At 39.8% G+C, this 23,074-nt stretch overlaps 1 protein-coding gene across 1 annotated transcript in view; it reads left to right on the top strand.

Moving 5' to 3' along the window:
* VPS8 (VPS8 subunit of CORVET complex) overlaps nt 1–23,074 on the top strand; it is a 261,296-nt gene that overhangs the window by 56,754 nt on the left and 181,468 nt on the right. The window contains exons 17-20 of the mRNA XM_058662177.1: nt 963–1,053; nt 1,460–1,506; nt 2,808–2,897; nt 18,024–18,070. Of these exons, the coding sequence (XP_058518160.1) occupies nt 963–1,053; nt 1,460–1,506; nt 2,808–2,897; nt 18,024–18,070 (275 nt within the window). The remainder of the gene's footprint in view (nt 1–962; nt 1,054–1,459; nt 1,507–2,807; nt 2,898–18,023; nt 18,071–23,074) is intronic.

The following is a 23,074-nucleotide window of genomic DNA, read 5'->3' on the forward strand; positions in this document are numbered from 1 at the left end:
GGAGAGAAAGAATCTTCCATCTGCTGGTTTAGTTCCCAAATGGCCACAGTGGGTGCAGGGATCCAAGTATTTTGGGCATCTTCTGCTGCTTTCCCAGGCACATTAGGGGAGAGCTGGATCAGAAGTAGAGCAGCCAGGACATGAACCAGCACCCAGTATGGAATGAAAGCACCACAGGCTGCATCTTCACTTTCTGTGTCACACCACTGGCTCCCACACTTAGGAATCTGATTTACTGAAACTTTATAAATTATAATTAGGTTTGGCTACATGTATCAGAAAATGTAAAATAACAGTGACTTTACAAGATATATTTCTCATGTAAAAACTATCTAGGTACAGGTAGTCCATAGCTAGTATGGGAACTCCATGGTCCTAACTATGCTGCCCAATTCTATTGTCTCTGTGTTTGAATTCTAGCTTCAAGGTTGTGTGTTTAGTGGTCCAGTGTGATTGTTAAAGCTTCCGCTTTGACATCCCATTCCAGGAAAGTGAAAAATGAAAATAAAGACCAGTTTTTGCTTTCTTTAAATGACATCTCAGAAGTAAGACAACATTTCCGCTTATTTATCACTGACCAGTTGTCATGTTGTCCCAGATGACTACAAAGGAGACTTATAAATGTTCTTTAGCTGATGTACTGCTATCTGAAGTAGAGTTTGCTACTGACGAGGAAGGGGTGAATGGATGCTGTGATAAGCAACTAGTCATTTCTGCTGCAGTGACTTTCCAGCTGTTTCCATTTGTTCTGCGTAGGGTTGGGGCTGTCTCTGCTTCCCTGAATAATCATTGTACCAGTGCTTTCAGTAATTACTTTTTTTAGGAACAAATTATTTACTTAAATGTTGATGTAATTTTAGTGACTAAACAGCAACTTCTGGAAAGATACTAGGTAAAGTAGGAATTTGGAATGGCAATTGATCAGACTGAAAGATCTGGCTCCTCTTGTTTCTTCCTTTTAGAGAGTGGATCATCTTCTGAAACAGGATTGTCTCACAGAGGCCTTGGCTCTTGCATGGTCTTTCCATGAAGGAAAAGCAAAAGCAGTAGTAGGTAAGCAGACAGATTCCTGGCATGGCAGACAGTGTTTTTTCCAGAGTAGAAGGAATGGATCATACTGTCCACGCATGGGAGACTTTAACAGAGTAGTCAAATGTTTCATAAGTGAGATACTATTAAGCGTCACAGACCTCAGTATTGAAGGCTAGTGACCGATAAAGGGTAAGAAAATGTCATTTTAAAAATTCTTTCATAAAGAAAATTTACTGTGGGAACAACAAGGAAGTAGGTCGATAACTTGCCTGGTCCGGCAGATAGGAGGTGTTCCTGTCACGGCATATTATCCAGCATTTTGCTTTTCCAGATCTCTTGTTTGCACAGGGTTCGAGAAGATGAGAATACCTGCACTCCTGGAGAAGGGAGTCACATTAGTCTCATGTTGGGTTTTGCTTCTCTGCAGGATTATCAGGGGATGCCAGCAAGCGAAAGGCTGTTGTGGCAGATCGGGTAGGTATTTCAATAGGATCTTTACTCCAGGACACTACAATTTTGCTGTTGGCATTTGCTGGTATCTTTGAATGTGTTTGGATAAGTGACTGAAATCAAGGAGAGAATGTCAGAAAACAAGCCAGGTTATTCCCTGGTGTCATATTTAGTGCTTTCTAAGTTTCTTACCACCTTCTTCCCCTGCCCCCTTGCCCACTACCTTAAAGATACTCAAATAGTAAAAAGAGACATCACAAAGGGGAATGCTGTTTTTTTACTTAGTTACAGCTCACAGAAAGTTGATGTTTTAGTTTTTAAGAACCTATTAATAATTATGAAAGACATTCTACAGTATGTGCAAATGTTTGTGTTGCCTGGTTATAGCAAAAAAGGCCAGTGCTTTAGGATTAATATAAGTATTAATACTAAAAATAATTAATACTATAAATAATATATATTAACATAAGTATTAATATAAATCAACATTCATGTAATTAGTCTAATGCTTGCTATTATCCTTTTATTTTTGACATAGGTCTAGATAAATTTTTTTACTAGAGAGTCCCCCCTCCTTCTGTGTTTACAAAGATGTATTTGTTTATTTATTTGAAAGACGGAGTGAGAGAAGAAAAAGAGAACTCTGTATGCTGGCTCACTCCCCAAAGGGCCACAGCAGCTGAGGCTCGGCAGGCCCAGGTGGGTGGTAGGAGGCACTTGCACCATGTCCTGCTGCCTTCTCAGTCACACTAGCAGGGAACTCACTTGGAAATGGAGCAGCCAGGACTCAAATTGGCATTCATATGGCATACAGGCATCATGATTTGCTGTACCACAACGCCTGCCCCAGATCCACCTCCTCTATTTTTTTTTAATATAGATGTATTTGTAAAAAAAAATATATATATGTATTCTGAATTAGTAGAAACATTTAGAAAACTGAATGGAAATGATTATTCCTGCTGCTCATGAGTGATTTGTTTATGTGTCCTCTTTGGGGAAAAATTCCTGTAGTAGAGGATTACTGAGGAGCTTAGCTGCAATTTTTCATTTCCTGAGCAAAATAGGTATTACTGAGGTCTGGGATATGGAGATACATCTTAGCAAAGCTGAGCACATTGGTACTGTCCCTGTGGCTGACAGAAATTAGACCAGCTTTTTTTTTTTAAACTGAGGAATAGTAAAATTACATTTCAAATTGTATTTTTAATATGATAGCAAAACCCAATTCCATACTCTTTAGGAGGATTACACATATTAACTTTTGAAAAACTTTAGAGATGGCTATATATCTTAATTTCTATGTGAGACTGTTTCCCTTGCAGATGGTAGAAATCCTGTTCCATTATGCAGATCGAGCTCTGAAGAAGTGCCCAGACCAGGGGAAAATCCAAGTGATGGAACAGCATTTTCAGGTACTCCTTTGCATCGGCTCCTGGTAGACCATGCTTTCAATAGCTTTTATGTTCCTCATTTCTGTTACTTGAGATTATGAATTTTGCATTTTTTTATTATTCAGAGCTTAATTTCAGGGCTTGTGGAATGTTCTTAATGATTAGAGTTTTAAAGTAATGGTTTCACAGTTAAATGGGAACAAATGAGTATAATATCATGGAGCGTTACCTTGCTCTTGCCTGTTTAGTCCTCTGTGGAAGGACAGGATATATATATATATGTGTGTGTGTGTGTGTGTGTGTGTGTGTGAGGGTGCACACCTGTAAAATGACACCTTATGGTGGCTGACATCTTGCTGATGACTGACATTTATGTTGGCTGGGTTACTTAGAGAAGAGGTGTATTTCCAATGTTTAAATTTAGTTCACCTTGAAGCACCTGTAACACAAGAATAGATCAGTTAAAAAAAAAAGATCTGTAGAATATGCTCATGAAAGACCTTTCCTTTCCCTTATAACTTTGTGAGGATGAAGGCCAAGGACTGATTTATTATGTGAGTTTACTGTTTGCCGTAACCTCTGATTATATTCTTCTCTTTCCCATCCCTATAGTTCCTTCCTATTCCCCTACTGCCTCTTTTAACAAGTATTTGAGTGTCTAATACAGGGATCAACAAACTTTTTCTCAAAGAACCAGATGGTGAGATTTAGGCTTTATGGACCACAAATAGTCTGTTATTCTTTGCTTTGTCTTCTTCCCCCTACTTCTCTCCTTCTCCCGTGACATTTTCTTCTTAAAATTGCGAAACTCATTCTTACTTATGAACCGTAAAGAAACAGACCATGGCCAAGGTTATGGCCTAAAGTGTGCATTCTCTGATATAACATATAGTGGGCACTAGGCAGTAGTGGATAAAATATATACAGTCTTTGCTATTTTAAAGTTTGCAGTCTTTTTTAATGTTCATATTAATAGAAATATTTAGGAGAAATTTAGGGCTTCTGATGTTCTGACAAGCAGACACGAGTCCTGTCTTCTCATACCTTTATGCAACGCTCATAACTTTGGAAGATAAGAATAGATAAGGTGGCTAGGAGTTGGATGGTATCAGAGGAGCTGTGCTGTTTGATGCTGAACTAGTGAGCTTCTTGTGGTGTCACTTTCATGACTCACTGGCAGCAGGTTTGTAAAATCTATCACTAAAGAAGAAATGATCCTGGATAAAAGTATGAGGATAAGCAGTTTGGGGTGGGGGAACATAATGCAGAAAGAAAACATATGAGAAGGTATTCTGGAATAAAACTCTAGGGAACAGTTTGAATATTGCTGTGTATCAGTGAAGTATAAATAGAAGAGAAAACTTAATATTTTAACAGGAACATACCCTATCATCAAGAAATATAAGGGTGATATTCATGAAAGAACTCTAGACATTGGAAAGTATTCTTGGTTTAATAAAAAACAATCCAGTAGGGAAAGCTAGGAGGGAAAGATGGAGTGAGTACCATACATATAAACCCAAAGTGGGGAGAGAGAGGGGGAGAGAGCAAGTGAGAGAGACAGAGAGGGAGAAGGGTGGAGAGAGAAATATAGAAACCATCACACTGGAAGGAAAGATAGGAGAGGGTTCCTTTCTAAAAGAATAGAATTCGAATGATATTCTTTTTTTAGGTTACTATTATAGCATTTTTTAAAAAATAATTCTGTGAGTTAATAGAAACAACAAGGAACCAGAGAATTAAAACACAGGCCATTAAAACCCAACTGAAACCCAAAACTGTCTTAATATTTTCATTCATTAGCTAATTCAAAGCTCAAGAAAGACAAGACACCCAATATAATAAAGTAGTACAAAAACAATTGGCTATTTTCAGTTCTCAAAATTGTGGATTTTGCATTTTGTTTCCTTTTCTCAATCAAGAAAAATATTCTCTTTTCAATGTTGTATAACATACATATAAAACAAGATAGAAAATACATTATAAACTTATAACAGTGGTTGTAAATACATTATTTTGCATGTTTCTCATAGGCAATAGGTTAGTTATGGTACATATAGAATGAAACTACTAAGATAATAAAGAATAGATAAAACTACATTTCAGCTGCATGGTAACAATCAGGTGATACTCCCATCTACCCACACTAAAAAATTTCATAAAGATGACAGAAAAAATGTCTTAAAATCTACATATTTTAATCAGAAATAAAGTATAAAACTGAGAACTAAAGCATTCAGATATATGCTTTTTTCTGTTGATTGAAAATTTTGTCAACTAAATTTTCAAAAGTTTGTACAAAGCCAGCATTACTTGTGAATGTCACACCTTCCTTCCTTCCTTCCTTCTCCTCAAAAGATGCTCTGATTGAGAAGTTGTGAAGAATTTCAGGATGGCAGCAACTGTCCCTGATGGTCCCTGATGGTCCCTGATGGTCCCCATACGGAGTACAGAACTATAGTGAACCAAACTGTTGAAATAATAGGCCTGAACATCCAGATACCTGTTAGTAGTTTCATTCTTCTGAGATTATCTTCAGATAAAATTTTTGATTCATTAGTGAATTAGTATCATAGAAGGTAAAGCAAACAATGGAGGGAGCTATTACTCTGGATCAAATTTTCAGCATTGACTGGAGAAGCAGGAGATTATATTAGCAGTGGCATACTGAGCATGAATTCCATATTTTAGGAAGCAGATATTTCATTACAATATGAATCTCATGGCTATATGTTCCCCCAAAAGTGGCTCACAAAGAACAGGAAATTTTGAAATTTTGACATGATAATCTTGAATGATTCAAGGAATAAGGAAAAGGGCCAGATATGTCTGCAAACCATTGATGATGTACAAATACAGAGAAAGGTGTACAAGTAAAAGTGTGTGCCAGGAGGATCATGAACGCATTCGACTGTCAGAAAGAAATGCTGTTGTCCAGATTGTGCCTACTGAAGTACTAAGTGGTACAAAAAGGGGTTTTAAACAAGGATTCACAGCACAGGCTATCCTCATATGTGCCAAGGAACATTCATTTCCATTTAGTTCTCATAGCAATCCCCTGAAGGATTTTTAGACGAAGAAGCTTAGAAGAGAATAACTGGCTTTCCCAGGTAGCACTGCTGCGGAGCACTCAAGCCAAGACTCAAATCCAAGTCTGCTGGCTTCAAAGCCCACCTCTTACCTGACCATTATATCATGCTGTTATTTTCAAGAGCTAGTGCAGGGAAAAGATGAGTGATCAAGAATGTACATGTTAATTCATCTGATTTTTATCCTAACTCTGTAAGGTTGGTACTCTTACTAATCAGATTCATAAATGAAGCCAAAATGCATAGAAGTTAAATAACTTGTTCTAGGTCCTCTAGCTAGTTATGAAGTCTGGCCTGTGTGACTTACAGTGGCATTGAGATTGTACACTTCTCCAGACTGGATTTGTGGCCAGCAAGATAGTGCTGAGATTTTGTCTTTCACCAGCAGGTGGCACTCATGCCTGCTGCCTCTGTTTTAATCCCTGCCTTTGGTGCAGAGCCTCAGCTTTCCTAGAGGCCAGGTAGAGTGTGACCTAAAAAAGTGATCTTTCTCCCTCTGCCCCTGTCAGGATCAAGTGATATTTTAGCCTGTCTTTGGAGTAGAAGATTGATAGCTTTTGGATCTTGGGATGTTTTGACTGGCTGTGGCTTTCATTTATCTAAGCAAGATTGGAACGTATAATTGCAGCTTATTTGTATCATAACCAGCGGTACAGAAAGGAACTGCAGTGCTCTCATATACCTGGTGACTCACCTCTTCTGGCTTTGCCTCTCCACATTTGTAAGTGTCCAGTTATTTCCCATCGGAAGCAAAGTCAAAATGCAGACAGATCCGCTCACTGCCCCCTCCTTCCCAGTCTCACCTCCCTCTTGTTTGTATGTTGTTTCTAGAACCAAACACCTTGCAGCTGTGGTCTGTCTCCTCTCCTGTTCCCTGTCATCCTTCATCTCGCCGGTTCTTAACAGTACTGCACACACTGACGGCTTTGTGAAACTGTCTTTCCCTTCGGCTTTTCTAGTCAGTATCAATTATTCACTTTTATTATTTAAAAGCATTCATACATTGATTTTGAGAGGGGGAGAGAGGGAGAATCTCTGCTGATTCATTCTCCAGATGTCCATAGCAGGTAGGCCTGGGCCAGGCTGTAGACCTAAGCACTGGGCCATTCCCTAGCTCGATCCCAGCATATTAGCAGGGAGCTGGGTTGGTAGTGGAGCACCTAGAGCTGAGCCTGCGCTTGGATAACAGGTGCCAGCATCACAAGTGGTGGCCTAGCCTGCTGCACCACAACATGGACCCCTCCAGTTTTTCCTCTATGTTTCTGGCTGCTCACTGGTTTCCTTTTGTTCATTCTTCTTCCTTCTCTTCTACTCAACCAATAGGTATTTTAATTCTTCACAACAGTCCTGTTTGTATGTCAGCAGTCTTAACGTATCTGTATGCTACTTCAAAATCATTGTGAAATATTTATTTTTGGTTAAAATTTTGGTTAAAAATTATTTTAATTTTGCTTTATTTCCCTGAACTGCTGAATCCAGACTCTTGGGGATTGGGTTTTAATTGGTTCCTCAGATGACTCTGGACCACATTCATGATAAGAATCATTGTTTTATATTCTCTCTATCCAAACCGTGTCTCCAGTTGGATTGCCCTTCTGAGTTCCCATTGACCTTTCTGAACAGATCATGCCATCTGTTCTGCTACTGTCAAGTCCACATGGCCCAACTCCCTTGTGGATCTGATTGATCTTGTGCATAGTCAGAATGTACCTCATTGCATTGTCTGTGCACTAGCCAGAGAGAAGCGTATATCATGCATAGATAATAACGTTCCCATGGTTTCATAAATATTTTAGGACTTCCCATTGTTCCTGGGTAAAGACTAAATTTCCAAACGGTTTTGCTAGCAGAAACCTCCTTGCCTTTCTGATCCTAATCTTACTATTCCTATCATAATAATATTCTTTTCATTTTCTTGACAGCCATGTTCGTTCTTTCTTTTCCTAAATACTCTTTCTTTCATTCATTTCAAAGGTAAAGGCAGCACAGAGAGGGAGACACAGAGAGATATTTTCCATGCATTGGCTCACTCCTCAAATGCCTGCAACAGCTGGGCTAGGTCAGGCTGAATCCAGGAGCCAGGAACTCCGCCTAGGTATTCCACATTGGTTGTAGGGGCCCAAGTACTCACACCATCTTGCGTTGCCTTCCCAGGCACAATAGTTGGAAACTGGCTGTGAAGTGGAGCATCCAGGACTCGAACTAGTACTCCAAAAAGGAATGCTGACATCATGAATATCTGATTAATCTGCAGCACTGGCCTCTGAAAATGTTCTTAATGTCAGTCTTCCACAACTAGATTTATAATTCTGGGGACCTGTGTTAATTGAGCGGCCGAGTCTGATTTTTATTTCTGGATTCTCAACCCCTGATTCCATACCCTGGATAAGTATCTGTGAGGGAATTTTTAATTATTTATTATTTTTAATTCATTAATTACATTGTATTATGTGACACAGTTTCATAGGTACTTGGGTTCTCCCCCCCCCCAAACCCTCCCACCATGGTGGATTCCTCCACCTTGTTGCATAACCACAGCTCAAGTTCAGTTGAGATTCCCCCATTGTAAGCTGTGAGGGAATTTTTAACAAATATATGAACTTGGGCCCGGCGGCGTGGCCTAGCAGCTAAAGTCCTCGCCTTGAAAGCCCCGGGATCCCATATGGGCACCAGTTCAAATCCCAGCAGCTCCACTTCCCATTCAGCTCCCTGCTTGTGGCCTGGGAAAGCAGTTGAGAACGGCCCAATGCTTTGGGACCCTGCACCCGCGTGGGAGACCCGGAGGAGGTTCCTGGTTCCCAGCTTCGGATCGGCGCAGCACCGGCTCCTTGCGGCTCACTTGGGGAGTGAATCATCGGATGGAAGATCTTCCTCTCTGCCTCTCCTCCTCTGTGTATATTTGGCTGTAATAAAATGAATAAACCTTTAAAACAAAAAAACAAAAAAAAAACCCACAAATATATGAACTTGTCTGATACAAAGGGTTTGCCTTGGGGCTGTGTTTCACATCTGACTAGATGAGGTTTGAGCCACAAGCCAGAGGTCACACTTTGTATTTGTAGCACTCATGTCCACAAGCATGGCAACTAATCCTGTATGTGCATCCCTGATGACTCCTTTGTCTAATCTGACATAATTGAGAGGTAGTTATTATTATTTATCTCCACTACAGGTGAGCAAATGGAAACAGAGAAGTTGAGTAAATTGTCTGAGATCAGACAACCAGTAAACAGAATCACAATGTTTGTCTTCATCTCACAGTTAATTCTTCAGTAATATAATGAATATGTCCTCATAGCTCACTTTGAAACAGGACTAAATAATTTATGAGGTTTTGGAAGATAACGAAGTGTATAAAAAAGTCAAAACACAAATGAACGGATTGTAAGTTAACTGTTGTGAACATGACTGAAGAACTGATTTGAATTGCTAACAATGAACTCAAATTTCGAAGCCAGTTATTGGTGATGAGCATAGTTATTTTATTATAGTTATTATAGTATTATTTTATTATGCTGCATTCATATAGGTGTACTTAGGAGTTTTTTTTCTTGAGCTTGTTCATGGACAGTGGAATTAAAATGTGCTTTTATTTTGATACAAAAAAATTTTGAAATTAGGGTCCAATGTAGTAGTCTGGTGGCTAATGTCCTCACCTTGCATGCATCATATGGCTGCTGGTTGATTGTTCCACTTCCATCTGGCTCCCTGCTTGTGGCCTAGAAAAGAAGTCAAGGATGGCCCAAAGCCTTGGGACCCTACTGCCACGTGGGAGACCTAGAAGAAGCTCCTGGCTCCTGGCTTCACATCAGCTCAACCCCAGCTGAGCAGCTGCTTGGGGGTTGAACCAGCAGGTGGAAGATCTTTATTTGTCCTTCTCTCTGTGTATATGACATACTAATAAAAAATATATATAGCTTTAAAAAATTTGAAATCCAGGTATAGTTTTCTCATAATATACATTCTCAATCTCTTGCATTTATTTATGATGTAGAGTTGAGGTGTAAATTAATATGAAACACTCTAATATGAATCAAGCTAAAATGTTTGAAAAATAATATAATTTTTAATAAGTCTTGTGGAAGCCTTTTGTTAATTGTAATTGAGCTCACCTTCCAGCTGTATTTAACTTCCCATGAGAATCAGTTCATTTAAGGTTGTTGTTACAGTAGTTTTAGGCATATAGTTTTACATGAAGTCATGTCAGAGTAGACAGTGATTACAGCTGAAGGAACATAGAGATGTTGTGCACTTCATATTTCAGTTGTATTCACCTTTTTAAAAACTGTAATTAAAGGAGTAAACCATGTTTTGATTACATGGTGTAATGCTTGCTGCAGTCAAGCAAATTAACATATCGATCTCCTCACATATTTACTCTGTGTGTGTGAGTGAGATGGAAACTCCTGAAAATATGCTGTCTTAGAAGTTTTCTATCAGGCCCGGCACAATAGCGTAGTGATTAAAGTCCTCGCCTTGAGCATGCCAGGATCCCATATGGGCACCAGTTCTAATCCCTGCAAGCCCACTTCCCATCCAGCTCCCTGCTTGTGGCCTGGGAAAGCAGTTGAGGATGGCCCAAATCTTTAGGACCCTGCACCCACATGGGAGACCCAGAAGAGCTCCTGGCTTCTGGCTTCAAATTGGCTCAGATCCAGCCATTGCGGCCACTTAGGGAGTGAACCATCAGACAGAAGATCTTCCTCTCTCTCCTCCTCTCTGTTTTCCACCTTTCCAATAAAAGTAAATAAAATCTTAAAAAAACATTTCTATCATATATTATTAAGTATTTTCATCACGCTGCCTGTTAGCCCACCAGACTTAATCCTACAATGCAACTCTTAACTGTGTACCATTGGTCCAACATCTCCCCATTTCTTTTCTACTTCCTCATCCCTGGTTACAGCTTTTCAACTTTTCATTTCATTGTCGTAGGCTTTAAATTCCACATAAAAATAAGGTCATACATTATTTTATTTTTGTATCTGACTCATTTCACATAGTGGAGATTTTCTTACCTAACCCATACTTCCTCCGAGACAATTTTATGTACAGAGCGAGGGAGAGAGACACAACAAAATGCAGGAATAACATGCTACTAAATGACTAACATGAAAATCAAGAACCTTCTTGTAGAAAATGATGCTACTGTATGATCTATGAGTCATTGAAGAATTTAATCAGAAGAAAGTGTTTTAAAGAGATGAAACTAACAGAAAACATCAAATCCCATGCGATATAGTTTCTGCTGATTTTTGTTGGTGAAATGTCTCTTCTAGACGACAAATAGAATGGTTTTGTTTTTTAATCCAGTCTACTAATCTATGACGTTTGATTGAGCTTAAGCCATTTACATTCAGGGTTAATATGTATGGGTGGTACTTTGGTCCTGTCATTTTAGCAATGGGTTGTTCATTGGTTTAGTCTTCTGTTGTCATTTTACTGGGATGTTCTTCACATTTGCCTTTGGTTTTGTTGGATGATATTCTTCTCTGTCAGGAGGACATCTCGACATATCATTTGTAGGGCAGGTTTGGAAGAGGCAAATTCTTTTAACTTTTCTTTACTGTGGAAGAATTTTATTTTATTTTCAAAGGCAAAAGAAAGCTTTGCTGGATATGTTATCTTAGGCCAACAATTTTTTTCTTTTAGAATCTGGGAATATGTCACTCCATTCTCTTCTTGCCTATAGTTTCCTGTGAAAGATCTCCTGTGAGTTTAATTGGCATTGCTTTATATGTCAACTGATTTTTTTCATGTGCACATTTCAGGATCTTTTCCTTATGTTCAATTGAAGAGAGCTTGATGATCATGTGTCTTGGTGAAGATCATTTTTGATCAGGTCTGTTGGGAGTTCTGTGCCCCTCCTGGATCTTGTTTCCCAATTCTTCCTCTAGATTAGGGAAATTTTCCTTTATTATTTCCTTAAATATATTTGTAAAACCAGTTTCTCTTTCTGCACCTTCTGGGATTCCCATAACTCTTATATTAGGCCTCTTAATAGTGTCTTTCAATTCTTGAATACTTTTTTTGGCCTGATCCAGCTCTGCTTCCAGCTTTTTGTTTGCTTCCCCCTGGTGACAGGAAATATCTTCCAATTCTGAGATTCTTTCTTCTGCTTGCTTCATTCTATTTTAGAGACTCTCGACTGTACTTTTAATTTGCTCTACTGTGTTCTTAATTTCTAATATATCAGCCTTGATTTGCTTTATTGCTGCTATTGCTTGTGTAAAATATTCCTTAAATTCTTTGAACTCTTGTATGTGCTTCTCATTATTGATCAGAAGCTTTAAAATGAGTTTCTCAATTCTGTGTCCCCCATTTTTTCGATGTCTTCCTCAGTTAACTCTGAGCTTGGCATAGGGTTTTGCTCCTTTGCAGGGGAGTTTTCAGTAATATTCATTGCCTTTGTCTCTTCTTTTGCTCTTGGTCATTGTACTTCTTGTTAGCAGAGTCTTCTCCTTGGGGCAGGTTTCTAAGTTGTTTCACCCACAGTTCTACAGTTTGATTTTACTTATTGTAGTTGGTACACAACTCTTTGCTTGCAGCCAATTGTGCCACAACCTCCAGCGAGTTCCAGGTTTGGGTTCTTATGTCAGATTTCCACCGTGGTCTCCACAGCCCCAGCTCCTGGCTCACCACTCTCCACCTCCTCTGATATTGTGCTGAGGCTGCACTGTTGACTCTGCAACCTTTCTCCCACTTCGGTTGGAGCAGGTCCCAGGATTAGAGACACCAGGTGTCCTATATAGCTAGGTTGTTGGTGGTGCTAATCTTGTTGGAACCTGCTGGCGTTAGGTCTGGGTGCCACATGAACCTATTTTGACCCGTCCGATGCCACAGTCAGTATTATTTTCCTGCAGGACCAGTGCAATCCACGGAACTCAGTGAGTTCTCACGAGTTCAGCACATACGCAGTTCACTGTTGTCCCCTGCAGTCCTAAAGCTTTTGCCACAGTGTACAAATGGCGCCTGATGTGCCCCTACCAGAGTTCTTGATCTGCTGGCTGTCAGGTCTGAGGGCTACCCAGACCTGTCTTGGGTGGAACCTGTAGGATGCCACGTTAGTGCAGTCACTGAGTCAAAAAAGAGTTCACTCCCAGCTCAGCGTATGCTCAGTCCTTTTCCTTGCCTTTGCCTCCTTATACAAAATGGTGCCCAATTCAGCTCTGGGGTGCTGACTGGGCTGTGAAATCCACCCTGTTCTCGCACTGTCCGTCTGGGATCTGCTGCTCTGTCTCTGCTCCTGGTCAAATAAAATGAATGAGCAAGATGGACAGTTCTTTGTCTGGGTTCACCTCCCAGGCTCTCAGTGAAAGTCCCTTCCCACCTGGTTGCTGGTGGAGTTCCGGCTGCTGCTGGAGTTTAGATTGCTCTTAGCTGAATGCTGCTGGAGTATCAGTCACTGCAACACCACACCGTTGTGTCCACTGCTTTCCCGCGTCTGTCAGTCTCCAGGTACCCCTCTGCTGTTGTTCTGTCCTCTCCTATTTCCTGGAATGTGTCCTCTCTGCTTCATCCTGATTAAATGTTTTCTGTCTGTTTAAACGTGTCCTTACCCTATTCCACCATCTTGATTCTCCTAGAATGAGAGTTGACAGGTGACATATTATGGCAGCGATCTGTGGAAGTATTTAATATGTTTTCATTTGTATGAGTAACAAAAGTAGAAAGACTAAGCCACTTTTAATCTTGCCAAAATTAATTTTTTTGTTTCTTACCCTTATTTCCCTGGCCCTCAGAATAAAATTCAGACTCCTCCTTGCTCTTTCCTCAGTGCATACCAGTCTCTCCTTGTTTTGGTCACACTGCCTTTTGGTTCCCTAAGCTCCTCTGTCTTCTCTGACCTCCAACCTTCTTCCACAGGCTACTGTTGTTTTTATTCTCTCTTACTTGAGCATTCTGCTTTGCATTCAGTAAGTTGGATTGTTCATGTTTATTCTCAGGTCTCCACTTAATTATCACTTATTCAGGGAGGCAGATCTAGGTTATACCTCTTTGCTCTAAGTTTCCCTGTCATTCTGTGTTCCCCTTTCTAAACTCTGATCATACCTTATTGTTGACCTTGTCGTAGTTACTATTTCAGACTGTAAGTTGTGTTTGTTCTGTTAAGTGTGTGCCATCATCAACACCTAGTCAGTTGCCTGGGTTACAGTACATGATTCTCCCCGTGGATCGGTGTATAGCTTCTCCTGCATATGCCAGCCAGTTGCATTTCCATGGAATTGAGATTAACTTTACAGAGTTGTCTTCTCTGATTTTATTCTTTTGTAAACATTCAGGTAATTTAATTTTGCATAAGGAATATATTCTTTTAATTAAAATAAAAAGCATAAAAATGTATGTAGTGAAATGCCTCCCTCCCACTCTAGTGCCAGCTTCCCAGATGCTTCTCACCATTGTTACTATTTTTGAGTGTATTCATCAAATATAAATATATTCATCCACTCACATATTAATATTTTCTTCCTCCTCAGAGCATGATAGAAAACTGTATTTGCTGTTTTGTACACTGTTTTTCTCCACTAAAAATTTCATGGAGATCTTTTTATATTGGTTTATAGTATATTTTTTTATAATGACATTTTTTTTCTTTTATTTTTTGATGCTACTCTTAATGTTTTTTAAGTTTTGGTTTTAATTTGAGCTTGTTTATTTCTAGTATCTGGAAATAGTTAATTTTAAATGTTGATTATCTTTCCTGCATTCTTGCTAAATTCACTTAAGTTCTGGTTATTTTTATATATTCTATGAGATCGGGAATAAAAATGTGAATAAAGATGTCTACTTCTGACTTTTAAGCCTCTGTGATTGTTCCTGAGTTGCATTTTGTTGCCATCCTCTGACTATTTCATAAATACTCATTTTCCCCTGGATTTAGTCCATTGTTGACTGGTTGGTTGGTTGTTTTGAGAGGCACAGAGAGAGAGAGAGAGAGAGGGATAGCTTTCCTCCCAGGGATTCACTTGTCAAATACCCACAACCACCAGGTCTAGGCCAAGGTCGGAGCCAGGAGTCTAGGTGTCCCAGATGGTAGGTCTGTCCCAATTCCCTGAGAGCCATCATTGCTGCCACACGGGGTCTGCATTAGCAAGAAGCTTGAGTCAGGAGCCTGAGCCAGGAATCCGGGAACTCTGATGTGAGCCTTGGGCGACTTGGCCACTAGGCTGAACACTCCTTGGTGTTGATTGTATACAGGGTTTCCTCTGATAACTCACACATCTGTAATTCTTTTTTTTTTTTTTAGATTTATTTTTATTGTTGTTGGAAAGTCAGATACACAGAGAGGAATATCCTGTATCCACTGATTCACTTACCACGTGGCTACAATGGCCACAGCTGAGCCTATCCGAAGCCAGGAGCCTAGAGCTTCTTCCGGGTCTCCCATGTGCGTACAGGATCCCGAGACTTGGAGTCATCTTTGACTGCCCTCCCAGGCCACAAGCAGGAAGCTGGATGGGAAGCAGGGATGCCATGATTAGAACCGGCGTGTATATGGGATCCTGGTTGTGCAGGGTGAGGACTTTAGCTACTAAGCTACTGCACCAGGCCCAGACATCTGTAATTCTAACCAAGATGTTTCAATTTGCGATGGCAGATTTCTCAGAACTGAACATCTGAGATGCTCCTCATCTCTGCTGTGTCTCAAGCTGCACTTAGCTTCTTCCTTTCATATTGCTCATGTCATTTGTGTCATCTTGATTCAGCCATCACTCCCAACTAGAAACCTAAGAGTTTAGATTCCTCCAGTGCCTTCCACCCATGGCCAAGCTGTTCCCTAAACTCCTGATTCTGTCTACTCTATATACTTGCCACCAACACTGTGCCTTAACCCATGACTCTGCATCAGCCTGTCTTGAATTTTTAGAATGTCCACTACAATCACTTCAGGAATCTGTCCAAATGGTGTCATTCTCCAGTAAACCCTGCAGTCTACCCATGGCATGTTCAGCACTGTTTCTGAATTTACGTTTTTAGGTTGCCCCAGGAATATCCTTTTTTTTAGAACTACTTTTTCTATTTCATTTTTAAAATTATTATTTTTTTTTCAAAAGATTTGTTTTTTGGAAAGGCAAAGTGATATAAAGGGAGGTGGAGGGAGCAGTGGGGCCAGGGTGGTGGGGAGATATCTTCCATCCACTGGTTCACTCCCCACATGGCCACAGCATTTGGAGCTTGTCCAGGGCGGGAGGGGAAGCTAGGAGTCCAGGACTCCATGCAAGTCTCCCAAATAGACAGGTGGCAGGGGCATAAGTGATTGAGCTGTTTTCCACTACTTTCCCAGGCACATTTGTAGGGAGCTGGATTGAAAGCAGAGAAATCAGAACTTGAACTTAAGCTTTAGTATGGGATGAGGGAGTTGCAGGGAGCAATTTAGCTCCCTCTGCCACAATATTAGCCCCTAGGTTAGCTTCCTGATTTAATTGTTCCCACATGAAGGAGATGGTGTAAACTCAAATCCCAAATCCACCTGCAAGCAGCATTTGGATAACAAATGATCATGCTGAGCTCAGACTGAGACTGGCAGCCATCCTTATCATGTTCCAGTGCCAGTAGCTAGATTCTGCCCCAGCCCCATCACCTTCCACTGAAGATGTGGATGTCTCAGGTCTCCTACGTCAAGGCAGCTCCTGCACTACGGGTCCTTATGCTGGAAAGGTCTGAGATACAAACTTCCTTTATGACAGTTATCCCAGAGCTTTACTATTCCCACAGAACTATGGGATAGTCTTACTGATAGCTTGGTGCTTGGTTCATTTTCAGTCCTCTTTTCGCTAATAGGCCTCACATAGTGCTCATATTTTCTTGGGAGCTCAGCCACAAATTTTCCGAGAGATTCATTGAAGTTTCCTCATTGTTTCTATCTTCAGCCCAGATGATCTAACACACTGTGTTCTCATTCAAGGTTGAGTTTGGTATAACTCTAATTCTTTTAAAGTGTATTATTATTTAAAATTATTTATTTTTATTTTATTTGAGGAGACAGAAAAAAGAGAGTTTCCATCTGCTCATAGACTCCTTAAACACCCCAACAACTGGAACTGGGCCAAGCCAAAACAGGGACGTAGTAATTCCATCCACGGCTCCCCACATGAGTGACATAGACCCAAGAACTTGACTTGTCACCTGCTGCCTCCCCAGGTGCACTTTAGCAGGAAACTGGAATCAGGAGCAGAGCTGGGACTTGAACCCTGGCACGTTGATATGCAACGCAGGTGTTCCAAGTAGCGTCTGAATCACTGTCCTGAAAACCTGCTGCGATCTTATTTTTAGTTCCTGGCTTTGAAAAATCTAAGTGGGATTTAGATCTGGTTATGAGGAAGAGTGGTGACTAAAGGAAACAGGTCAGTCCCTTAGCCCCAGGGGTCTGTACGTGATGGATTTGAAGTAGTCAAAATATTGTGAAACTGAGAAGTGAGATCAACCTGAAAATAGCCCGTTTGGAGGACTGTGACAAAATATGAGTGACCTTAATCACTTGAACTACTGAAAAGGACCAGCTGTTTTCTCTTACCAACTTGACATATTTTCTTGTGTTTTTTTTTCTTTGTAAGTTTTCTTTACAATGCTATAAGATGAATATATATTTTAGCTAATATTTGTTTTAGTGATACTATAAGCTCTTTGTAAACTTGTCATATATACATGTTTTATTTAAATAAATTCACTGAACTGCTTTTTCATTTTGTATAATAAACCCAATTCAAATTTCTTCCTTCTCCTTTTAATTTCTCCAAAATTTCTCCTTCCCCACTTCCTCTTTCCCTCCTTTTCTTAAAGGTCTTTCTCCTGTAAAACTGCAGTGAATACCTCAATGCATTCAGCATATTTTTTTTCTTTCATATATTCAGTATGGATTTCTGGAAATAGAATTGCCAAGTCAAAGTGTTTCCATATTTTTAGGACCTTTGATAGTGTCACGTTGCTTACCCAAAGCACCAAAGAACCTGATATCCTGCCAATAGTCTTAACATCATTCGAAGCAGAACTCTTTTGTTATCAGTGGACTGTTGAGCAGGGGTGTGGGTCTCATGCTCTTTTGTGTGTTCCCCTGCAGGATATGGTAACTGTCATTGTTGATTACTGTCTTCTACTGCAACGAAAGTGAGTATGCATTGCCTGTCAGATTCAATTATGGGGAACCCAGGTTGTCTCTTGTACATGTATCATTCAGTGCTTATAAATTTTATCAATTTGAGAGGAAAAGCTTTTTTTTGAAAAAAAGAAATAATTTAGAGAAATTTGATTCTATAACACTTTTTATTCTGTTATCTAATAAAATGAACTTTCCCAAACCTGTTGTTGTAGGTATACTCATCTCATCTCTGTATTTTTGCACAGGATAGCAGAGGTACAGAGAAATACTGTTTATAGTATGGTGTAGTATAGTATGTATCTTTCTACTTTGTACTTGTTGAATTCTTTATTTAGTGGAAAATTAAGCCTGTGATTATGAAGTAAGTTGAAAAGTGAAAGGAAAAAGAGAGATGAAGGTGGGAAGGTAGAAAGGATCATCATGTACTTGAAATTATATATATGAAATGCATGAGACCTGTTCTCTTCATATAAATAATCTAATTAAAAGTATGTGGTTTTGTGCAGTACAAATGAAAAATCTTCAAGAAATGTGGAAATGTGAATTATGGAAAAATTGGGTGGATTTAATTTTTTTGTTGTTGTTGCAAGATTACCTTTAACTCTGTGTGCATAGCTTTTCATGAACCATTTCAGAAACACATTTTTCTTTTTTTTTTTTCAAAGATTTATTTATTTTATTACAAAGTCAGATATACAGAGAGGAGGAGAGACAGAGAGGAAGATCTTCCGTCCGATGATTCACTCCCCAAGTGGCCACAACGGCCAGTGCGTGCCGATCCGATGCCGGGAACCAGGAACCTCTTCCGGGTCTCCCACGCGGGTACAGGGTCCCAAAGGCTTGGGCCGTCCTCGACTGCTTTCTCCCAGGCCACAAGCAGAGAGCTGGATGGGAATTGGAGCTGCCGGGATTAGAACCGGCGCTTATATGGCATTCCGGCGCATTCAAGGCGAACACTTTAGCTGCTAGGCCACACCGCCAGGCCCAGAAACACGTATTTTCATGCTTCTCAGGAAAGATGAAATTCATTGTATTAATGCAGTATTGATTGATTTAGAGCTTTTTTGTTTAAAATGAATGAATGTAAATAAGCTCTTAAATAGGATTTGTTGGTACATATTTATGTAGTAACTATATTAATTAAGCAAAATTCACTTTTTTAAAAATTTATAATGATAGCTGGTTGTTGTTGTAAACCCTTTACATTTAATTGGAATAATTTTATGGAAACTTACCTGGTTTTTATAGCATGAAGTATTATTTCCATTTTATATAGCAGATTTCATGGGCAGAAAGTGATTAACTTACTAAAACTCATTCCCATACCTTTGGAGCCAGGTGGTGGAGTTGGGGCCTGAGGCAAAAATGTGGTTTACACGTAGGAATCTAGCGCTTGTGTTTTCAGGCCTACCTAGCAGCTTCTACCACTTAAGTTTTTTGTTGTTTAAATATATTTTTTAAAGATTAATTTTTATTGGAAAGGCAGATATACAAAGAGGAGGAGAGACAGAGAGGAAGATCTTCGGTCCGATGGTTCACTCCCCAAGCGGCCGCAACTGCTGGAGCTGAGACAATTCGAAGCCAGGAGCCAGGAGCTCTTCGGGTCTCCCACATGGGTACAGGGTCCCAAGGCTTTGGGCTGTCCTTGACTGCTTTCCCAGGCCACAAGCAGGGAGCTGAATGGGAAGCGGGGTTGCCGGAATTAGAACCAGCGCCCTTATAGGATCCCGGCCCGTGCAAGGCAAGGACTTTAACCACTATGCTATTGCGCTGGGCCCAGCTTTTTCTTTACACCATGGTTCACGCTTACTTCCTGAATATTTGTCTTTTTCAAATTCCCTTGATAAAATTGTTTGTTTTCATGTACTTGAAAAGGAGAACAACACAGAAAAGGAGAGAGAGAGAGAGAAAAGAGAAGAGAGTGAAAAATCTTTCTTCTGCCTCCTTACTCCCTAATTTCCTGCAACAGCTGAGTCAGGAACTCCACTGGTCGTTATGCGCTGCCTCCCAGGTGCATTAGCAGGGGGCTGGATCACTTGGAGTAGCCGGGACATTACCCAGAACTCCAGCATCTCAGGGCTTTATGCACCATGTTGGCTGTTTCTTAAAGCTGCCTTAATGTCTATGGGTCAGATAGAAAGATAGATAATTTTATTTAACATTCATAATTACAGTATAAGAGTAATGTTTGATCCCCATTTTTAAATGAAGTGGAGGAATAGAATATTGCTAATACTAGTAAGTAGTGTCCTCAACTGAAATCTTCAAATTGACCCAATTGTAAATGAGATGAAGTACATAAGAAACATTTTATTTGGAATAAGAAGACATATCTTTATAAAATAGATTGTTTCCACTTCAAGTGGTAACTGACACAGAGTCACTATTCAATGCCCAATACCCGAATTGATGAAATAATTCTTCCTTTTTGCAGGATGACTTACAATCATTATTATGATCATCTTGAATTTTTTTTGATGTTTACATATTTAGTTTGAAAGCTAGTGTTAGAGACAAAAGGAGGGCCCAGCGCAGTAGCATAGCACTTAAAGTTCTTGCCTTGCACGTGCTGGGATCCTGTATGCCAGCCCCTCAGTAACTCTTTTAAAACCTTCTTATTAAAATCACTATGTTTTATTTTGTTTCTTTTCTGTGTGGAGTACACTAATTGATGTGTAAGTGGAAAATTCCATACCTGACCTCATGTGACAGATCACTGTCAAAACACAGGTACATTAATGTTACTATATAAAATCATTTCAGGTGAGAGCCTGGTGCAATGGCTCAATTGGCTAATCCTCCCCTTTCAAGCACTGGGATACCCTGTGGGCACGAGTGCGCATCCTGGTTGCTCCACTTCCTATCCAGCTCCCTGCTTATGGCCTGGGGAAACAGTAGAGGATGGCCGAAAGCTTTGGGACCCTGCATCCACATAGGAGACCCAGATGAAGCTCCTTGCTCCTGGCTTTGGATGTGCTCAGCTCTAGCTGTTGCAGTCATTTGAGGAGTGAATCAGCAGGCAGAACATCTGTCTCTCTTTCTCTCTGTAAATCTGCCTTTGCAATAAAAATAAATAAATCTTTAAAATAACATAAAACTGCAGAAATATGGTTCTTTTTGGATGATGCCACTTTGAGTTTATATCACTATAAGCAATATTCAAAACTGTTAAGGAGCCATATGTCAGATGATTTGGTCATACATGAGTCTAAATTAAAAATATATTTGGTTAATAAAAAATTGACCTAAAGTCGTCCTTTCATATCCAGGGTATGTTTTCCATTGTGTTATTCTACATTAGAATTGTTATTTGAGAAGCAGAATAATCAATGATCAAGCATCTTGAGGAATAAGATGTTTTGTATAAACATTCTTATCGTAATTGCATGTTAAAATCTTTTATCTCAAATTTGGGAGGGAAATACACTTTAGCTTTTTAAACTTTATAACAACTATTTTAAGATATGAGGAAATTGGGTCAAGTGAGATTGCCTAGTGGCTAAATAGTTGCCTTGCATGCACTAGGATCCCATATGGAAGCTGGCTCATGTCCTGGCTGCTCCACTTCCCATCCAGCTTCTTGCCTGTGGCTTGAGAAAACAGCAGAGGTTGGTCCAAGTGCTTGGAACCCTGCACCCATGTGGAGATCTGGAAGAAACTCCTGGCTCCTGGCTTTAGATCGGCTCAGCTCTGGTCATTGCAGACATTTGGGGAGTAAACCAGCAGACAGAAGATCTTTCTGTCTGTCCTTCTATCTGCAAATCTGTCTTTCCAACAAAAATAAATAAATCTTTAAAAAAGATACAAAGAAATTTTTAAAAAGACATAAATAACTTTATGCTGTCCGACTGTATACTCAGAGTTTCATAACCATCATCTTAGTTTAGCCATACTTTTTTTTTTTTTTTTAAGTTTTTTTTTTGTTGGAAAGTCGGATTTACAGAGAGAAGGAGAGACAGAGAGGAAGATCTTCCATCCACTAATTCACTCCCCAAGTGGCCACAACGGACAAAGCTAAGCCCATTCCAATCCAGGAGCCAGGAGCTTCTTCCGGGTCTCCCACGTGGGTTCAGGGTCCCAAAACTTTGGGCTGTCCTCGATTGCTGTCCCAGGCCACAAGCAGGGGGCTGTTGGAAAGTGGAGCAGCCGGGATATCAACCGGTGCCCGTATGGGATCCCGGCATGTGCAAGGTGAGGACTTTAACCGCTAGGTTACTATACTGGGCCCTAGATTTCAAAGATTTTGAAAGAAAATCTTTATAAATGATAAAGCTTAAAACAGAAAACAGAACATTTTGTACATGGTTTCATAAAGTTCAGTTCGACTTTGCTATTATTTTTATAAATAACTAGAGTACACCAAATTGGCTTTGGATTTACTAAGTGCTGTCTAGACTTAGTGGAAATGTGTTTCTTTGGTTCCAGTTATGTCCTTAGTATTGACTGAGCAGTGTTAGCATTGCTGTCCTTCCTCCCTACAGACATTCACTGAATTTCTTTTTGTCTTGTAATGAAAGTGTCCCTTTATATTAAAAAAACAGTATGAAGTCAATTGTGTACAAGGTAATATCTGCAAATAGAAAGATGCTTGTGAGAGCTTAAGAGCTAGCATTCTGTGTGTGCTTTCCTTTCTGTTCTCTGCTGCTCTGATGATGATCAGAATTTCTTTTTTTTTTTTTTTTTTTAAGGAAAGACATGCTGCTTTATTATAGGCTTCCATTGATTAAGAAAGAAATAGATCATTTTGTCATTCATCTTACAGCATCGCAGCCACTTGCTTTTTGTCATAGGGATACCTTCTTCGTCAATTCATATGCTGTGTTTAGTGAAGTTTGAACTCTTGAAATTCCCTAAGACATTTGGAATCGAACTAAGAAAACGCAAGTGTCTTCCTTAGCATGTTGATTTCATTGACATTTTAACGAGTAGAAAGGTCGTAAATATGACATTTTCTTTGAATTCAGTAGAATTCTTTTGTTACTCTTTTTCTGGCTTAGAGCAAAAATTAATCT

The sequence above is a fragment of the Ochotona princeps genome, chromosome 3 (assembly GCF_030435755.1).
Source record: "Ochotona princeps isolate mOchPri1 chromosome 3, mOchPri1.hap1, whole genome shotgun sequence".
Classification (NCBI taxonomy): Eukaryota; Metazoa; Chordata; class Mammalia; order Lagomorpha; family Ochotonidae; genus Ochotona; species Ochotona princeps.